Raw genomic sequence first — 21,400 nt, forward strand, 5'->3', positions numbered from 1 at the left:
GACAATGTTTACTTTGCCAGACCATTGCAAAGAGTCCGCACACTGTGGATGCCGAGATCTATCTATAAGTGTGCACCTATATATTGCACCAAGAACTGTACATAATATTAGAGGCTCTTCTCCCTCTCCCTCTTTCCCTCCCTCCCTCTCTCTCTCCCCCCCCCCCCTTCACCCCTCCTCCCTCCCCCTCCCCCCCCCTCTCCCACCCTCCCTCCCTCTCCCTGTGCCTCTCTCCCTCGCAGGATTGTTGACATTCACCGAGAGCGAATCCGTGGGCACCTGCCCCGAGCCGCATTTTGAGTGTGAACTATTTTTACTGGACGTGATTCAATCTTTGGAAGTTTTTAAGAGAGCGCGCTAGACAGAACCCACGCCATTCCTGCTCCTTTGGACATGGGATTTAAACAAGACTGAGTCGCCCCCCTCTCTCTCTCTCTCTCTCTGTCTCCCCCTTCCACTCTCTCAGCCTCCCCGGGCTGAAGGAACGAGGGAAGGTTTTTTTTTTCTCCCCCCCCCCCCCCCCTCCCCTCCCCTCCCATTCACCCCTTCTCTCTCTCACTCTCTCACTCTCTCTCACTCTCTCCCCCCCCTGCCCCTCTCCCTCGGCTGTCTGGAGAAAGGGTCCGGGGGGTTCAACTACGCGCCGCTACAACAACAAAACGAGAATTCCACTATGGGACAGACTGAAAGAGTTCGGTGGAAAGTTGTGAAGACGTTTTCTTGGGAGTTTTGGGAGCCTTTACATGTGCAACTGGGAGTCGCTTTGGCAGCATCTGTTCCCGGCCAGCGCGGACCATGGAATTATTGAGGAACTTCGCTTTTATCGTTTGCTACCTCGGCTACTTCGGGGACCTCGCCGGCCTGGAGGCGGCTGCGGTGGAAGGAGCATCGCGCAAGGGGCAGCCCGCGTCCCGCCAGCCGCAGGGCAACGCCGGGGCGGCGGGGAGATGGAGCCCCGGGGTCGGCAGAGGGAGCGCCGGCGTGAGGACGGCCAGGGGCAAGAGCGGCGGCGGCGGCGGCGGCGGCAAGCCCGGAGACGGGGACAGAGGCAAGGGCGAGAGCGGCAGCTTGAGGCGGAGGGCGAAGGGGGCGGCGGCCACTCCGGCCGTCACTCCCCACGACTACATGCTGTTCCTCTACAAGACGCTGTCTGTCATCCAGCGCGGAGGCTTGAACGGCAGCGCCCCGCAGCCCGCCGCTCTCGCCAACACTGTCACCAGCTTCGTGGACAGGGGGCAAGGTAAGCCTCGGCGCCCGGCGGGACGGGCAGCGGGCTGGGGTCCGGGAACACACACACACACACACACACACAAACACAAAGAGACAAACTGGCACTGCACACACACACACACACACACACACACACACACACACAAACTGGCACTACACACACAGACGGATACGCACATACACACAGATACAGACGTTGACACACACACTAACACAGAGATAACATAGGCATGGACACACTCACAGACATATACACACTCACGGATCCACACACTTGCGCGTTCTTGCGCGATGCAGACACACGCGCACACACACACACTCTCACATTGACACACACACATTGACACACACACACTCACATTGACACACACACACACACACTCACACTGACACACACACACACTCACATTGACACACGCTGACACACACACACTCACATTGACACACACACACACTCACTGACACACACACACACACATTGACACACACACACTCACTGACACACACACACTCACATTGACACACGCTGACACACACACATACACACACTCACACACGCTGACACACACACACATTGACTGACACACACACACACTCACATTGACACACACACACACTCACTGACACACACACACTCACATTGACACACACACACTCACTGACACACACACACTCAGAATGATATACACACACTCACATTGAACACACATATACATCGACACACGCGGACACATTCACTCACATTGACACACACATATACATTGACACATATTCACTCACATTGACACACGCTGACACACACACATACGCTGACACACATTGACATGCACTCGCATATTTTAACACACACGCTGACACACGCTCATACACATTGACACACACACTGCAAGCACACTGGCACACACACTGACACGCACGGACACACAGTGACACACACACTGCTCTGTGGGGTACCGGCATATACAAACAGGCAAAGCCTTCTCCATTTAGGAATCGCTCCTCGCGCAGCGGTAGAGTTGCTGCCTCGCAGCACTAGAGACCCGGGTTCGATCCTGACTACGGGTGCTGTCTGTACAGAGTTTGCACATTCTCCCCGTGACCGCGTGGGTTTTCTCCGGGTGCTCCGATCTCCTTCCGCGCTCCAATTACGTACTGATTTGAAGGTTAATTAGCTTTGGTAGAGATTGTAAATTGTCCCCAATGTGTGTGGGATTGTGCTAGTGAACGGATCCGGTGGTCGGCAAGGGTTGTTTCTCTGTTGTTTCTCTGTTGTTTCTCTGTTGTATCTCTAAACTAAAATAAAACAATGCGGAGACACAAGCAACTGCGGATGTTGGTTTAATACATAGATTCCACTCTGAAAAAAAAAGTCTCGATTAGAAACTCACCTATCCATGTTCTCCAGTGATGGTGACTGACCCTCTGAGTTACTCCAGCACTGTGTGTGTGCTTGTGCCAAGATAAACTAATCTCCTCTGGCAGCACATGATCCATATCCATCCATGCGCACTATCCAAATATCTCTTAAACGCCACAATCGTATGTGTCCCCAGCAGCGCGATCCAGCTTCACTCATTCACCACCCTTTGTGTGTAAAAAAACGTACCCCGCAAATCTCCTTTAAACGTTGCCCCTCTCACCTTAAAACTATGCCCCTCCAGTCTGTGGCCCAGCATTTTCACCCTGGGGGAAAAGGGGTTCTGTCCACCCTATCCGTGCCTCTTACATTTTTAGACATTTCTATCACGTCTCCCTCCCTCAACATCCAGTGAAAACAACGCGAGTTGATGGTACTCTCCGTCTCGTTAACGAGACTGTCTTGTTGTCTGGAAGTCAAGCAGACGAAACTCTGCTCCCATCCTCCAGGAGAGAACTTGCCCCCCCCCCCCCCTGCTCCCCTCCCTCTCCCTCCTCCTCCTCCCCCCCCCCCCCCCCCCTCCCCCCTTTCTCCCCCCCCCCCCTCTTCCCCCCCCCCCCCCTCTCTCCCCCGTCTCTAGCCCGGACATTCGCCCCCCACCCCATCCAAAAGTAACAGAGTTCTGGACATTGGAGCCCAGGCGTAAATCAGAGATGGTTTAATTTAGAGAATACAGCATGGAAACGGGCCATTCGGCCCATCAAGTCCATGCTGACCAACGACCATCCGTTGTAGAAACGAGGAACCGCAGATGCTGATTTAACAAAAACATACAAGGTGCTGGAGTAACTCAGCGGGTCAGGCAGCATCTCTGGAGAAAATGAAAAGGTGACGTTTCGGGTCCGAGATCCTTCGTCTGACTCAGGCTGAAAGTCAGGTCTCCGCTAAAGCGACCCGAAACATCATCTATCCCTTCTCTCCAGAGATGCTGCCTAACCCGCTGAGTTACTCCAGCATTCGGTTTATATATGCGGTGTAAACCAGCGCCTGCGGTTAGCTCCTTCCGCCACATTTAACCTACAAACCCGCACGTCTTTGGGATGTGGGAGAAAACCGGAGCACCCGGAGAAAACCCACACCCACGCGGTCACAGGGAGAACTTGCAAACTCCACACAGATAGACAGTACCCGAGGTCAGGATCGAACCCGGGTACTCTGTCGCTCTCCCCGTTGCATCGCCCCTTTGAGAAAGTGTGAACAGTCTGGAACTCAAGGTCTTCAACGCTCAGTACTTGCAGCTCATAAAACCGTTCGCCCCAAACGACCACCCCTCCCGTCTCCAAAGCGTTGCTTTCCATTTAATGCCGTGGGGGGGGGGGGGTGGAGTGGCCCGGTTGTATTGTAGTCCCGCACGGTTCGTCCTGTACGGGATACACCGACACAAAGCCTGGCGTTGAGGTTCCCACCCGGCTCCGCTGAATATCAAGGGTTACGACGCGGAAAAGGCAGGAGAATGGGGCTGAGAGGGAAACACAGACCAGCCGTGATCGATGGGCGCAGATGGGCTTAATGGCCGAATTCTGCTCCCGTGTCTTATGGTCAACTCAGGGTTATTGTCAGTTTGAAGTAGTGTCTCGACCCGAAGCGCCACCCATCCTCCAAAGATGCTGCCCGACCCGCTGAGTTACTCCAGCACGTCGCGTCTATCTTCGAGCTTATTGTCATCTGCACAAGTGCAATGAGGTTGAGTGACAATGAATATCTTGCTTACAGCAGCATCACAGGCGGGTAGAGTCAGATAACACACAGAAACATACATTACACACATATTCAAAAACATATGGAACAATGTGGAACAAGCTGCCAGAGGAGGCAGTTGAGGCAGTTACTGTAACTCCATGTAAAATACACTTGGACAGGAACATGGACAGGAAAGGTTCAGAGAAATATGGGCCAAACGTGGGCAGGTGGGTCTATTGTAATTGGGGCATCTTGGTCAGCATGGGCAAGTTGGGCCGAAGGGCCTGTTTCCATGGTGTGAGTCTCTATGACTCCATGACTCTATTGTGAAATGAAAAAGACACGCAAAATCAAGAAATTCGTTTTGTTTTTTTAAAACAGGATTAGAAAGCAAATACAAACAGTGGTCCGTGATGTTCTGTTATGGACACAAGGAACTGCAGATGATGGTTTATTAAAAAAACTGCAGCGTCAGAGTTACTCAGCAAATCAGGCAGCATCTCTGGAGAATACACAAAAGTGACATTTTGAGTCGGGTCTGAAGAAGGGCCCTTACCTGAAATAACGCCTAAACATGTTCTCCAGAGATGCTGACTGACCCACTGAGTTACTCCAGCACTTTGTGTTCTTTTTCTGTTGCTGCATGGGGTCAGTTCAAGTACCTCGTGGACGTAGGAAAGTAGCCACTTCGTGTAGAGATACAGCGTGGAAACAGGCCCTTTCGACCCACCGAATCCGCAATGTCCAACGATCATTAGTTCTATCCTACAGGACAATTTACAGAAGCAAATGAACCTATAAATCTGCAGGTTACACAAAAAAGCTGGAGAAACTCAGCGGGTGCAGCAGCATCTATGGAGCGAAGGAAATAGGCAACGTTTCGGGCCGAAACCCTTCTTCAGTCTGAAGAAGGGTTTCGGCCCGAAACGTTGCCTATTTCCTTCGCTCCATAGATGCTGCTGCACCCGCTGAGTTTCTCCAGCTTTTTTGTGTAACCTTCGATCTCCAGCATCTGCAGTTCCCTCTTAAACACTATAAATCTGCACGTCTTTGGAATGTGGGAGGAAACCGAAGCATCCGGAGAAAACTCATGTGGTTACAAGGGAGAAGGTACAAACTCCGTACAGACAACACCCATAGTCAGGATCGAGTCTAGGTCTCAGGCTTTGTGGCAGCAACTCTACTGTTGTGCCACTGTGCCGCCCCCTAGTGTATGAGTGATTGTTGGTTGGGGTGGACTTGGTGGCCTGTTTCCACGCTGTATCTCTAAACTAAACAGCTACTTTCCTACATCTGTTCCTGAACCTGGTGTTGTGGGACTTAAGGTTTCTGTACCTTCAGCTCGGCGGCAGCAGCGAGAGGAAAACACGGCTCGGATGGTGAGGACCCTTGGTGGTTGATGCCACCTTCTTGAGGCTGTGCCTGGTGTCGATGCTTCCAATGGTGGGGAAGGCTGTGTTGAGTCCATGATGGACCGGGATGAGTCCATCACTCTCTGCAACCACTTGCATTGAAATTGCCGTAGCAGGCTGTGATGCAACAAGCCAGAACTGGGTGGCACAATGGCACAGCTGGTAGATTCACTGCCAGAGACACGGGTTCAATCCTGATCTCAGACGCTGTCTGTGTGGAGTTTATACATTTTCCCTGTGACCACGTGGGTTTTCACGGCGGCTCCGTTTCTTCCCACACGCCAAAAAGGTACAGATTTGTAGGTTAATGGGCCTCGGTAAATTGGAAATTATCCCTAGTGTGTGGGACAGTGTTAGTGTACAGGATGATCGCTGGTTGACGTGGACTCTGTGGGCCAAAGGGCCTTTTTACCATGCTGTATCACTTAGCTCTAAACTCCTAACTCTCAATGATACTCACTACAGTGCATCTGTAGAAGTTCGAGTATCTGGCAACAATTTGCCAAATCTCTGTAAACGTCTAAGAAAGTAGATTCACGTCCGCCCATTTAATAATGGGCAGAAGTTCTATGGTTGGAATTTGGTCACATCTGGCTTGGAGGGCTGTCCCATCCTAGACAAGGTGGTGGCTCTCCTAGAAGGTCCACACCAGATGCTACACCTGGTTGCGAGGTACAGGTGACTGGGGTGTTGGTGGGACGGGGCTAGTGGGGAGGCCAGATGTGGAGAGGTCAGGTTGTCAGGAAAACAGCCTGGGATGGTGGGGGTGAAGGGTGTGGGAGGGGTTAAGGGTGAAGGTGGTGGTAGGGTTTAGGGTGCTGGGCTGAGTGGGAGTGAGTGTGGATGGAGGAGATGACATGAGATTGTGAGCGGTTTAAAGACTGGATCAGGTTGGGTAAAGCCTGGATCAGAAGATCATAAGGCATTGGAGCAGAATTAGGTGATTCGGTCCAATGACTGCTCTGCCAACTCTATCCAGGCCTTTCATTATTCAGTAGGTTTAAATGAGGTCTCCCCTCATCATAAACATTATTAGCCAAGTATGTTTTGCAACATAGTAGGAATCTGGTTTGCCATGCAGTCAGACCAAACAAGCAACAAGACACACAACTACATAACATTTTGACATAAACATCCACCACAGCGGCGCCTCCACCATTCCCCACTGTGATGGAAGGCAATCAAGTCTTATCTTCTTTCCTCTTTTTCTTCCGCGGTCGGGGAGTCGAACCATCCGCAGTCGGGGTGATTGAAGCTCCCGCAGTCGGGGCAGTCGCGGCTCTCGTGGCTTGGTGCTCTGGAAGTCAGTCTCTAACCAAGGGACGACGAGATGCACTATGTTAAACTCCCGAGGTCCCAGCAAGAGGCCGACAGCTCCACGATAATAGGCCGCAGTGCAGCCGGAGATACGACACAGAAAAAGTTGCATCTCCATCGCGGAAAGAGATTTTAAAAAGTCCCCCCCCCCCCCCCCCCCCCCCCCCACATAACGCAAAACTAAACTAAAACATACATTCAATAACAAACTAAAAACACAAAGGAGAAAAAAGACGAGACCGACCATTGGCAAGGCAGCCATCGGTGGTAATGTATCTAAGCTGCAGCAAGTACAGGCCTAGAGCCGCCAAACGCTCATCATACGTGATACATGAACCCATTCATCTCTGGGATCATTCTTGTAAGTATCCTCTGGACCCTCTCCAACACTACCATATCCTGCCTCAGATGTGCATCCCAAACCTGTTTACAATATTTTAAAATATCCCACGACACCTTAGATTCCTGCTTGGGTATCTTACAACCCGTGGTATGAATATTGAATTGTCCAATTTTAGGTAATTTTGTCAAATATCTCCCTCCCACACCCCCCACACCTTCATTCACTAAAAGTCCATTAAATAATTCACAGTTCGCAACAGTGCATCCCACATGGGCCCACACAGTCTCTTGCCAACAATCAGGGAACCTCCTTGCCTGAGGTCATCTGTTGGTAGCCCTGATTTGTCTTGGGTTTTTTTCACACCTCCAGTAACCCCCCCCTCAAACACCACTACACTTGGAATTTGTACATTCTCCCTGTGACCACGTGGGTTTTCTCCGGGTGCCCCAGTTTCAATCCCACACTCCAAAGACGTACAGGTTTTGTAGGTTAATTGGCTTCTGTAACAATGTAAATTGTCCCTAATGTATAGGATAGTGTTAGTACGGGGTGATCGCTGGTTGGCACAGTCACGGTGGCCCAAAGAGCCTGTTTCTGTGCTGTGTCTGTAAACTAAGATGTCTTGACAGGTTGCTAACAGAGGGATTTGCAGATGATGCTCACAGTGGCCTCAGTGTTGGAGGGCAGGGGGTGAATGCTTAGATTGGGGGTGTCGTGTGCCTAATGGGTGGGCTGCTTTGGCAGAAGCTTGCTGGACCTTCATCATCCTGACAAGTGGAGGGGATTCCAACTCTCTCCTGACGTGCCTTGGAGATGGTGAGAAGTCTTTGGGGAGACTGGGAGAGAGCAACCACCACCAACCTGTGTTGAATCTATATGACCAACGCAGTTAAATGTACTACTACTAGTAACAAAGTCACAAAGTGCTGGAGTAACTCAGCAGGTCAGGCAGCAACTGGAGAACAGGGATAGGTGACGTTTAGAGTCAGGACCCCTCATAGGTTATAGGAGCAGAATTAGGCCATTCGGCCCACCGAGTGTACTCTGCCATTCAATCATGGCCTATCTCTATTTCCCTCTCAACCCCACTCTCCTACCTTCTCTGTAACCTTTGACACCCACACTAATTCTTCAGACTCATGTTCTCCAGAGCCATGTTCTCCAGAGATGCCTGACCTGCTGAGTTACCCCAGCACTTTGTGTCTTTTTTTGCAAACCAGCGCCTGCACTTCCTTAGTCCTGAAATCCCACCAGTGATCAAAGTGAAATCCCCCCCCCACCCCCCAGGCCAGGGAACTGAAGATAATTGGTTGATGAATTTATTGGTACAGTGTGGAAACAAGTTCCTCAGCCCAATGAGTCCACGCTGATCACGCATTCACACTAGTTCTATGTTATCCCACTTTCACATCCAATCCCTACACATTAGGGACAATTTACAGAGAGACCAATTAACCTAGAAACCTGCGGGAGGAAACCAGAGCACTCGGAGAAATCCCACACGGTTGCAGGAAGAACGTAGAAACGCCACACAGATAGTATCCGAGGTCAGGATTGAACCTGTGTCTCTGATACTGTGAGGCAGTGGCTCCACCAGCTGTGCCACTGTGTCGCCTGTATCAAGCCTCTGCTGCAAGCCCACATCTCGAGCTGCAGGACAATGCTGAGATCCCCTAGTCTGTGTTTGATTGAAGTAACTTATGCATATTTTTTTTAACCTTTCAATGTTATAACTCTTTCTTGAAGATTTGGGATGTCTGCAGTTGACGATGAAAAATGGAAAGGCCCAAGACAGAAGGAACTGCAGGTGCTGGAATCTTGAGCAAAAACACAAAGTGCTGGTGGAATTCAATGAGTCAGGCAGCACCTAAGGAGGAAAATGGAGCAGGTGACGTTTTGGGACGAGACCCTTGTTCAGACTCTTCTTGAATCTGAAGAAGGATTTCTACTTAACGCATCGTTTCACGGATGCTCCCTGACACCCCCGCTGAGTTGCACCCGCACATTGTGTTTGCTCAATCTTCATGGGCAACCTCTTCAGGACTTCTTTATTTGATATTAATTAACCCAGTCATATTATTAAATATTCCTATGGGATACAATGTGTCTGATCACACTTAGGAAGGATATCATAAACCTGGAAAGATACAGCGGAAATTTACGAGGTTGTTGCCAGGACTTGATGTACAGGGAGACGTTGATGTACAAGGCTATGAGTTTATTCCTTGGAATGCAGGAGACTGAGAGGCGATCTCATAGAGATATATAAAATCATGAGGGGGGATAGAAAGGATGAATGCATAAAATATTTTATCCAGAATAGCGGAATCAAGTACCAGACGGTACCGGTTTAAGGAGATAGAGGAATGGTTTAATAGGAACCTGAGGTGCAGCTTTTTCACACGGTGGGTACATGGATTGAGCTGTTTAATGATCCAAACCCCTTTCAATCCGTCACAGTGGCGCGTCGGGTAGAGCTGTTGCCTCATCGCCGGAGGTCCAGGTTCGATCCTGAACGGATATTGTCTGTCATGCCATGCTTTGTCCTGCCCCTCCTCTCTTCCAGTTTTTTCACCCTCTCTGTTCCCCTAAACTAATTTAAAAATCAAGTTGTAATCTGAATCAACCCCCCCCCCCCCCCCCACCAGTCATCTATTAGCTTTGTCCTTCCCTCCTTTGTACACCAGCCTCTGCAGAATCAGTCATTGTCCTCCTTTGTACACCAGCCTCTGCAGTCCATTGTTTCTATTCACAGATAACATATAATAATAAACAAAAAAATCTATACATTAATAGCCCAAAGCTTTAGTGCAACTAAAGAAAGTCCATAGTTCATAGCTGAGGTTAGTGTTGGGTTGTGTTCAAGTGCCTGATGGTTGTTGTGAAGAAGCTATTCGTGATTTTCACACTCCTGTACCTTCTTCCCGAAAGTAGATTGTTTTCTTGGAGGGAGAAATTTGGCTCCATCCAATTCCACCTCTGCCCATCTCCTCCTCCCTCTAGAGGGCAGTGTCTGTGGCTGTGCCACTTCTCGTGTCCCAAGCACACCTTGGAGAAGTATTGTTTTGTCTAATATTGCTATATTACCATAATGCTGCCTGGATAAGGGGGCATTAGCTTAAAGGAGAAACTTGGATAGTTTCCACTTGAACGCCTGATGAAAGTATATAAAATGATGAGACAGATTATGGGCGGGAGAGGGGCATCATTATGAATTATACGGTTCATGTGTCTAACGGAGGGAAGAATGGCTGGTGATTGAAAATCGCACCTGGTCTCCTAGAACTTAGAAGCGTTCTCACCATCACCCTCCCGCCAGCCTCTGCCAGTGCCGCTGCTTGTGTGACAAAACCTCTCTGTGTTTGGAGTATTGCATGCAGCTTTGGTCACCCCATTACAGGGAAGGTGTGGAGGCACTGGAAGGGGTGCAGAGGAGGTTTACCAGAATGGTACACAAAAATGCTGTAGAAACTCAGCGGGTGCAGCAGCATCTATGGAGCGAAGGAAATAGACAACGTTTCGGGCCGAAACCCTTCAGGGTTTCGGCCCGAAACGTTGCCTATTTCCTCCGCTCCATAGATGCTGCTGCACCTGCTGAGTTTCTCCAGCATTTTTGTGTACCTTCGATTTTCCAGCATCTGCAGTTCCTTCTTAAACGGGTTTACCAGAATGTTGTCTGGATTAGAAGATTTCAGCTGCAGGGAGGGGTTGGATAGACTTGGATTGTTTTCTCTGGAACGTCGGAGGTTGCGGGGAGGCCTGATAGAAGTCTATAAAACAATGAGAGGCAGAGATAGGGTAGATAATCAGAACCTTTTTTCTCAGGATGGAAAAATCAAATACCAGAGGGCATGCTCCACCTATTGTACTTGAGCTTGGCTTGGTTGTATCTATGTATGGTATTAACTGGTCTGTTTGAATAGCGTGCAAAACAAAGCTATATCACTGTACCTTAGTACATGTGACAATAATAAATCTGAACCTAAACTTCAAATTCATTTTAAGACCTTTCAGAAATGCTATATCTGCCCTCAACAGCATTTAGCCTATATGTGATTTCCAAGTTCGAAAGAATAGCCTTCTGAAATAGGAAAAAAGACACAGTGCTAGAGTAACCTACATGGCCATAGGAAGAACATGCAAACTCCACACAGACAGCACCTGTAGTCATCAGATCTCTGGCGCTGTAAGACAGCAACTCTGCTGATGCATTCTCAATGCTGCATAGCTTGATGACTCTTTGACTCACTGCCACCCAAATACCACAGGTTGGCTAAAAGTGGTTGATTTTGCATTCTTGTCCCCATTGATAATTTCCCAAACACAAATCAAGCAAGCAAGGAAAGTGTGGAAACTGTGAACTGCAGATGCTGGTTAATACACAAAAGGGCTGGGTGGGTTCCGATCCGAAACATTACCTATTCTCTTCTCTGAGATGCTGCCTGGCCCATTGAGTTACTCCAGCATTTTGTGTCTATCTGCAGTTCCTTCATCCACAAAGGGCACAAAGTGCGGTAGTAACTCTGCGGGCCAGGCAGCATCTCTGGAGGACATGGATAGGTGACGATTCGAGTCAGGACCCGTCTTCAGACTGACTGTAGGGAGGGAATCAACCTGAAATGGCCTGGCCACCTTCTTAAGGAGAAATGGGAGACTGCTAATAATTAATGGTCTTGCCTGGAACACTGCATTAACTTTGAAAACAGTTATTGGCGATATAAGAAGCTTCCTTCCTGATTCAGGAGTTGTAAGAGTGCAGTATGTATGGTTTATTTTTTCAAGAGCAAAGTTTAGGAAACTTTAGTACCTTGAGCATAATATCTATTTACATTACATGCTGGCTGCAATCAAGTGTAGATTTATCATTCAATATAAATTCATACTCCATTGCAGTAAGTTCTCTGGAACGCCGGAGATTGAGGGGAGACCTGTTGGAAGTATATAAAATTATGGGAGGCATAGAAAGGATTGACAGTCAGAACCTTTTTCCCAGGATGGAAAAAAATCTAATATTAGTCATAGAATTGTAGAGTAGGGTCAAGGGGCAAGAGTATTTTACTGTAATTTGACCCAAAACGAACAATGAATTTCTTACGAACAGATATGTGAACATAGTACTCTGTAAAACCCATAATAACAGCAAAAAGCAGTAAATGTAACAAAAACGAAGGCAAATAAATAGACAACAGCAGTGCAATGGAAACACGCAGGTTTGTAGGTTAATTGGCTTCGGTAAAAATTGTAAATTGTCCCTAGTGTGTAGGATAATGCTAGTATACAGGGATATTGCTGGTGAGCGCAGCCTCGGTGGACTGAAGGGCCTGTTACCCGCGCTGTATCTCTAAAGTCTAAAGGTGAAACCTTTCACCTCTACATGTAACGCGTGGCAGGAACTGGAGTGTCTCCCACGAATGACAACCAGTTAGAAGATGGAACAGCACAGCACAGCCCTATGACCCACCATGTCCATGCTGAACATTAGATGTCAAGACAAACTAACCTCACCAGCCTGCACGTGATCCATATCCTTCCTTTAGTTTAGTTTTACTTTCAAGATACAGTGTGGAAACAGGCCCACCGAGCCCACGTTGACCAGTGATAACCCCGTATACCAGCACCATCCTACATACAACTTACAATGTTTAAATGGAAGTGGATCACTGACCAAGGCAATCTCATTGGATGAAGGAACAGACTGGAGGGGACATCTTGATTAGCAAGGATGAGTTGGACTGAAGGTGTATGCGACTCCATGACTCCGTGACTCTACACTAACAGCGAAGCAAGCCAACATTTCTCAGGCTTCTGAATGGTGCTCTCATTATATACTGGGGCACTGACCGATTCATCTGTAACCCATCACTTACACTGGACTGTCTATGGAACTGGTGCTCTACAATGCTGAGAACTATATTCTGCACTCTGTATCTTCCCCTTTCCTCTACTTATTGTACTGGAGTTTGGCTTGATTGTATTTTTGTATAGCTTCATCTGATTTGATTGGAGACCATGCAAAACAACGTTTTTCATCGTACATCACTAAACGTGAGAATAATAACCCTAAACCTAAACATTATTTTCTCCTTTGGAATTTTTTTCCCAGTTGCACGACCTGTTGTGCTTGAGTTTGAACTGATTGTATATATTTGTGGTACGTTTGATCTGTTTAGATAGCGTGCAAAACAAAGCTTTTCATTGTACCTGACACGTGAGAATAAATAGAACAAAACTCAACTAAAACAAAATATGGGAAGGAACTGCATCTGAGATGAGGTGTAATGAAAAGGAACTGCAGATGCTGGTGTATACCAGGATTGACACAAAATGCTGGAGTAACTCAGAAGTTCAGGCGGCATCTCTGGAGAAAAACAAAAAGCATGGGTGACGTTTCGGGTTAAACCCTTCTTCAGACTCGCTGAGTTATTGTGTCTAATGCTTGAGATCTTGCACCCCTGAAATTGGTATTTGTTTATTATTGAAATGTGTCATAAAGTCAGAAATAATAGGAGCAGAATTAGGCCATTCGGCCCATCAAGTTTACTCCACCATTCAATCATGGCTGATATATCTCTCCCTCGTAACCCCATTGGCCTGCCTTCTCCCCATAATCCTTGACACCCATACTAACCATAATTTGTGTCTTATGGTTGAGATCTTACACCCCTGGAACTGGTATCTTTATCATTGTCACGTGTATCGAGATGCCGTCAGCAACTTGGTTTTTGCGTTCTTTGCCGGCAAATCGTACCATACGCAATGTGTAGGAAGGAACTGCAGATGCTGCTTTACACCGAAGAAAGACAAAAAGTGCTGGAGTAACCCAGCAGGTCAGGCAGCATCTCTGGAGAAAATGAATAGGCGACATTTAGGGTCAGAACCCTTCTTCAGACCGGTTACCTATTCTTCTTCCCGTAAACAAAAGCATTCATTGTATGCCCATGGTATGGGTTAATGAGCAAAGGCTTAAGTTGTGATGTCCTCTGTCCACAGTGATATTGGTAAACATCTTGTGAGAGAACGTGCCGTCTACAGGGACAAAGAACCAGTCTTGAGTCGACGGTGGGTTTATGAATCACACACTGCGATGCATTCTGCATTGATCCCTTGCTTTGCCACAGTGGTTGGCATTACAATGGAAAGCACACAGTTTGTGGTGGAACCTTTCCGACCCTACTACTCACTCGCCCATTATTCCGAAAAAAACGGAATGCCCGCAGATTGCTAGGACGATAGTTTCTGAGTTACAGGCAAGAGGCACCACTGATGTCACCTCCGAGAATTGCACCCTGTTACCAACTCCTGATTGTGGTCCCATCACAAATGGGCACCAGTGTCCATTAGTGGTCAACTCTGATTCTTCTAGCAGAGTGTGACTACTCTTTGATTATGTTTCTTGAGGCAGCATGAAGTGTGGATGGAGTCAATGGTGGGGCGTCTGGACTGTGTGATGAACTGGGCTACATCCACAACTGAGAGCTGATCCCAAACCAGGCTGTGATGCAACGCAACGGTATATTGTTTCCAGAAGCTCCTAGGTCACCAGCTCGTATTTCCATGGAGGTGATACTTTAAACATTTCTTTAAACTGTGCCAAGAGAAGGGGGCAAACCAACGAACTGCAGATGGTGGTATAACAAAAAAGGCACAAAGTATAAAATCATGAGAGGAATAGAACGTGTAGACGCACAGAGTCTCGACCAGAGCAGGGGAATTGAGAACCGGAGGACAAAGGGTTACGGTGAAGGGGAAAGATTTAACAGGAATCTGAAGGGTAACTTTTTCACACAAAGAGTAGTAGGTATATGGAATGAGTTGCCAGAGGAGGTAGTTGAGGCAGGGTCTATTACAACATTTAAGAAACAATTGGACAGGTACATGGATAGTGCAAGTTTGGTGGGATATGGGCCAAATGCAGGCAGATGGGACTAGTGTAGATGGGACATGTTGGTCAGTGTGGGCAAGTTGGGCCAAAGAACCTGTTTTCTCACTATATGATTCTATGACTCTAAGTGCTGGAGTAACTCAGTGGGCTAGGCAGCATCTCTGGAGAACATGGATAGGCGACATTTAGGCTCCACCATCTGTAGATCAGAATCCCCTCTCACCTGTATCAACCTATTACTTCCCGACTTTGCCCTGCCCTTCCTCTCTTCCAGCTTTCTTTCCTCTCCCAAAAATCGGTCTGAAGAAGGGCCGCGAGCAGAAACATGACCAACCATGTCCTCCAAAGATCTTCTTGAATGGTTGAGATACTCCAGCACTTTGTGTCATTTTTTGTATCAGTAGAACATTATCTATTTGAAAGACAGAAGTTCCGTTAATGCATCGCTCTATATCTTGACCCCATTAATTGAACTAATCGGAGCATTAAATGGGTTTGTTTTCTTTTTCCCGCAGATGATCGTCACCCCTTTGTGAGGAGGCAGAAATATATCTTCAACATCAGTGCGATGGAGAAGGAAGGGTTGCTGGGTGCGGAGCTGAGGATTCTCCGAACACGACCTGTGGACGGGAGGAGAGGGCGGACTCCAGGGAACATGTGCACTCTCCGATTGTCCAAGTGCCCCGCCGACAGGCAGAAGCCGATTGTCGTCGACTCTCGCTCCATTGACCCATTGGACACGTCAAAGTGGGAGGTCTTCAACCTCTGGAAGCTTTTCAGGACATCGAGGAAGGAGCAGCCTTCGACGCAACTCTGCTTCGAGCTGGAAGCCTTGGACAGAGGCAGGACGGTGGATCTGAGGAGCTTGGGATTTGGAAGAGCTGGGCGTCAGACCAAAGAGAAGGCTCTCCTACTCATGTCCGGCAGGACCAAAAAAAGGGACCTGTTCTTCAATGAGGTCAAAGCCAGGTCCGGGCACGACGACAAGTCAGTTTACGAGTTCCTGTTCAACCAGAGGAGAAAGAGAAGAGCACCTCATGCATCCCGCCAGACAAAGGGCAAGAAAGCCAAGCCCCGTTGCACGCGGAGACCCCTCCACGTCAACTTCAAGGAGATGGGGTGGGACGATTGGATCATCGCGCCGTTGGACTACGAAGCGTATCACTGCGAGGGGGTTTGCGACTTCCCCCTCCGCTCCCACTTGGAACCCACAAACCACGCCATCATCCAGACCCTCATGAACTCCATGGACCCTGAATCCACCCCGCCCAGTTGCTGCGTGCCAACAAAACTCAGCCCCATTAGCATTTTGTACATAGACTCTGCCAATAACGTGGTGTATAAACAGTACGAGGACATGGTGGTAGAGTCCTGTGGTTGCAGGTAGCATTGGTCTGAGGCACCAGGCAACCACGTAATAATGAGCACACTGGGACTTCTACCTGAGTGAGTCTTGCAGGTATTGGTTGGTCTCCTGGTAATGCTATTTGTCATTGGACACCGCAAGCTATTGGAAGTGAGTTGGAGATGAAAGATCCATGGCGATAAAACTGCCACTGAGGCTAAAGGTTCCTCAGTGCAGCTCCAGATCAACAGTGGCCCCAATGCAATTCTCTCTGCACCACCCGCCCCATTCCTGGGGGTATCTGGTGCCATCTGTCCTAAGACTCAGACAGTATGCTCCCTCCAGTGCAATACTGCCACCACTCACTGCCTGCTGAACCCAGATAGACAGGGAGAGTTCTGGTGGGTTAGACCATGCTGGAAGGAGTGAGGTTGAGATGGGAGGGGTTTCCGCTGGGGATGCAAGGGGTAGGTGAATCTGAGAGCCAACTCCAAGAAGGTTCTTTCATTAACCTCCGTGACTACAGCCAATGAATCATCTCGGAAGCAAACCCCAGTACAACACTGATCTTGTAGAGGTGTATATAATCATCAGTGGAATAAATCAGGTAGACGCACAAAGTCTCTTACCCAGAGTAGGGGAATCGAGATCCAGAGGACAGAGGTTTAAGGTGAGAGTGGAAAAGATTTAGTAGTAACCTGAGGGGTAACTTTTTCACACAGTGGGTGCATGGAACGAGCTGCCAGAGAAAGTAGTTGAGGCAGGTACTATCACAGACATTCAGACAAGTGCACGGATGGGAAAGGTTTAGAGGGATATGGGCCAAACGTGGGCAGGTAGGATTAGTGAAGATGGGGCATCTTGGTCGGCATGGGCAAGTTGGGCCAAAGAGCCTGTTTCTGGGCTGTATGGCTTTAGACTAGAGACACAGCACGAAAACAGGCCCTTCGGCCCACCGAGTCTGCGCCAACCAGCGATTGTCCTGCACACTAACAGTATCCTACACACTAAGGACAATTTCCAATTTTTACCAAAGCCAATTAACCTAAAAACCTGCACATCTTTGGAGTGTGGGAGGAAAGGAAGCACCCGGAGAAAACCCACGCGGTCACAGGGAGAACCTACGAACTCTGCAGCACCCATAGTCAGGATTGAACCCAGGTCTCTGGTGCAGTAAGTCAGCAACTTTGCCGCTGCACCACCGTGCTGCCCTGTGCAGAATTTGCTTTGGACGGGAGGGGAAAATATACATTTCAGAACAACCGCAGATGTAATCAGCGCATGTTGGGATGAATTCAGATATGTGAATCGTTTACTGTTTGTCTATGATGAGGATATTTGTTGCCTGGTCATAAATGTTACTGTCAATTTGAAGTTGTCATGATTTTCATGAATTCCTGTACCACACAACAAAATGAACAGATGGGGGTGATCGAGATATTATTAAAAAATTGAATGCAGAAAATCTTAAATAAAAAAATACACAAAATGCATAGAATTGCAAGATCTTGACTCATCGAAACAAAGAGAATTGGTCCTATTTGCAAGTGAACCATAAACACATCAGGTCTTTTCGTTTTTTGTCCAGGGTAGTGGAATCATAAATAAGAGGACATATGTTTACAATACAATACAACACAATACAATTTATTTGTTATCATTTGAACCTCTTGAGATTCAAACGAAATTTGGTTTCTGCAGTCATACACACAAGAAAAAGAACCAAGACACAACACAATTTACACAAGCATCCAACACAGTGAATCTCCTCCTCACTGTGATGGAAGGCAAAGTCTTATCTCTTATCTTATTTAAGGTGAGAGGGGCAAGATTTAATACGATCCTGAGGCGTAACTTTTTTACTCAGATGGTGTGGGTATATGGAATGAATTGCTAGAGAAGGTAGTAGAGGCAGGTACCATAACAGCTATTTAAAGGACATAAAATGCTGGAGCACCTCAGCGGGTTAGGCAGCATCTCTGGAGAAAAAGAATCGGTGACATGGATACGAAAGGTTTAGAGGGATATGGGCCAAACGAGCAGCAAGTGAGATTAGCTTAGATAGGGCATCATGGTTGGCATGGACGAGTTGGGCCGAAGGGCCTGTTTCCATGCTGTATGACTATGATATATATATAACGATTTGTGCAAAAGGTTTTGAGGAAAGTTTGGGGATATTATTTTTGACAAATCGAATTGTGTTATGATCGGGAAAATTCACTACCTGTTGAAGGAAGTGGATAGAGAACATTTCAAGTCGGGACCCGTCTTCAGACCCGAAACATTATCTCCCCATTTCCCCCCATGGATGCTGCCTGCTTTTCTGAGTTGAAACAAAGTTAAACAAAGATTTCTAAAAAGGAGACACAAGAGACTGCAGATGTTGGAATCTTGAGCAAAAAACAATCTGCGGAAGGACATGCAAGGAACCGCAGATGTTTCCTTCGGCCCAACTTGCCCATGCCGACCATGATAGCCCATCTACACTAGTCCCACATGCCTGCATTTGGCCCATATCCCTCTAAACCTTTCCTATCCATGCACCTGTCCAAATGTATTTTAAATGTTGTTATAGAACCCGTCTCAACTACCTCCTCTGGTAGCTATTCCATATATCTACTATCCTCTGAGTGAAAAAGTTACCCCTCAGGTTCCTATTAAATCTCCCCCACCCCCCCTCACCTTAAATCTACACTATGTCTTCTGATTCTTGATTCCCCTTCTCTGGGCAAAGGAGTCGACCTTGTAACGATTTGTGCATGTCTCCTATCTATTCGTCCCATGGTTTTGTCAACCTCTAGAATATCACCCCTCATCCTCTTGCTCTCCAAGGAATAAAAAACCCTAGCCTGCTCTATTACCTATAGTCCCCTGCACCTAAGAGAAGCAGAAACTGTGGCCTGAACTGAACACTAAAGAGGGAGAAAGCTTTGCACAATTTTATTTCCAAATGCTAATTGTGGAATCGTCACGATATAAGCCGTGAAGTTGGGGGTTTCAAATAAACATCCAATTTAGTACAGTAATAAGTAGTAGTTTTTATTTCGAGCCCCACTTCCGTCAAAGAATTAAAACAACACAGGAGAGAACTTGTCTTGTAATTGCTGCAATGTGCTTACTCCCATCAGGGGCTGCTCTGGTATTCAGTATTCACAATAGCAAGAGCTGTACGTAATCAAGTGGAACCGATCCAAGACTTTATTGGGGAGGGATGGGATTTGCACAACTGGAACAGAGGTTACCAGGGACGCTGTTGTTTCTGCTCTCCTCCCTCTCTCCAGTTACAACTCAGCCCCAAACCCCCACTGGACTGAGTTTGGTTTTAGTTTAGCGGTACAGCATAGAAACAGACACTTGGGCCCAGCGAGTCGGCACAGACCAGAGATCAACGCTACACCAGTTCATAAATTCATACGTTATAGGAGCAGAATTAGGCCATTCGACTCATCAAGTCTACTCCGACAATCGATCATGGCTGATCTATCTTTCCCTCTCAACCCCATTCTCCTGCGTTCTCCCCATAACATATAGGTGCAGGAGTAGGCCATTCGGCCCTTCGAGCCTGCACCGCCATTTAATATGATCATGGCTGATCATCCAACTCAGTATCCCGTACCTGCCTTTTCTCCATACCCTCTGATCCCCTTGGCCACAAGGGCCACATCTAACTCCCTCTTAAATATAGCCAATGAACTGGCCTCAACTACCCTCTGTGGCAGAGAGTTCCAGAGATTCACCACTCTCTGTGTGAAAAATGTTCTCCTCATCTCGGTTTTAAAGGATTTCCCCCTTATCCTTAAGCTGTGACCCCTTGTCCTGGACTTCCCCAACATCGGGAACAATCTTCCTGCATCTAGCCTGTCCAACCCCCTAAGAATTTTGTAAGTTTCTATAAGATCCCCTCTCAATCTCCTAAACTCGAGAGAGTATAAACCAAGTCTATCCAGTCTTTCTTCATAAGACAGTCCTGACATCCCAGGAATCAGTCTGGTGAACCTTCTCTGCACTCCCTCTATGGCAATAATGTCCTTCCTCAGATTTGGAGACCAAAACTGCACGCAATACTCCAGGTGTGGTCTCACCAAGACCCTATACAACTGCAGTAGAACCTCCCTGCTCCTATACTCAAATCCTCTTGCTATGAAAGCCAACATGCCATTCGCTTTCTTTACTGCCTGCTGCACCTGCATGCCTACCTTCAATGACTGGTGTACCATGACACCCAGGTCTCGCTGCATCTCCCCCTTTCCCAATCGGCCACCGTTTAGATAATAATCTGCTTTCCCGTTTTTGCCATAACCATTAACACCTGTACTAATCAAGAATCTCTCAATCTTAGCCTTAAAAATATTCATTGACTTGGACTCCACATCTTTCTGTGGCAATGATTTCCACAGATTCACCACCCTCTGACTAAAGAAATTCTTCCTTATCTTCTTTCTAAACGTATGTCCTTTTATTCTGAGGCTGTGGCTTCTGGTTCTAGACTCTCCCATTTCTTCTTTCGTGTCCATCTTCCATGTTTCAAATGAAAAGGACGCAAGCTTCCGGTGACAATCAGTGGGAGGCAACACTTGTTGCAATAGATGATGGTGGGAGCAGCATTAGCTCGGGATACTTCCAGTTTCCAGCCCCGCGATGTGGACACTTCTGCTATGGGGCCACTCTCCCACTAGTGGTAACATCGTCTCCACATCCACGCTATCCAGGCCTTTCACTATTCGGTAAACGCAATCCTACACAATAGCAATTTACGGAAGCCAATTAACCTACA

At 47.7% G+C, this 21,400-nt stretch overlaps 1 protein-coding gene across 1 annotated transcript; it reads left to right on the forward strand.

Annotated features, from left to right (window-relative positions):
- The first annotated feature begins 1,019 nt into the window (after positions 1 to 1,019).
- On the forward strand, positions 1,020 to 18,882 carry gdf5 (growth differentiation factor 5). Its single transcript, XM_055652281.1, has 2 exons — positions 1,020 to 1,240; positions 15,797 to 18,882. The coding sequence occupies exons 1-2, from the start codon at positions 1,126 to 1,128 to the stop codon at positions 16,666 to 16,668; spliced, it is 987 nt and encodes a 328-aa protein (XP_055508256.1). The 5' UTR covers positions 1,020 to 1,125; the 3' UTR covers positions 16,669 to 18,882.
- The last annotated feature ends 2,518 nt before the right edge of the window (positions 18,883 to 21,400 follow it).

This window comes from Leucoraja erinacea, chromosome 21 (assembly GCF_028641065.1).
Source record: "Leucoraja erinacea ecotype New England chromosome 21, Leri_hhj_1, whole genome shotgun sequence".
NCBI lineage: Eukaryota > Metazoa > Chordata > Chondrichthyes > Rajiformes > Rajidae > Leucoraja > Leucoraja erinaceus.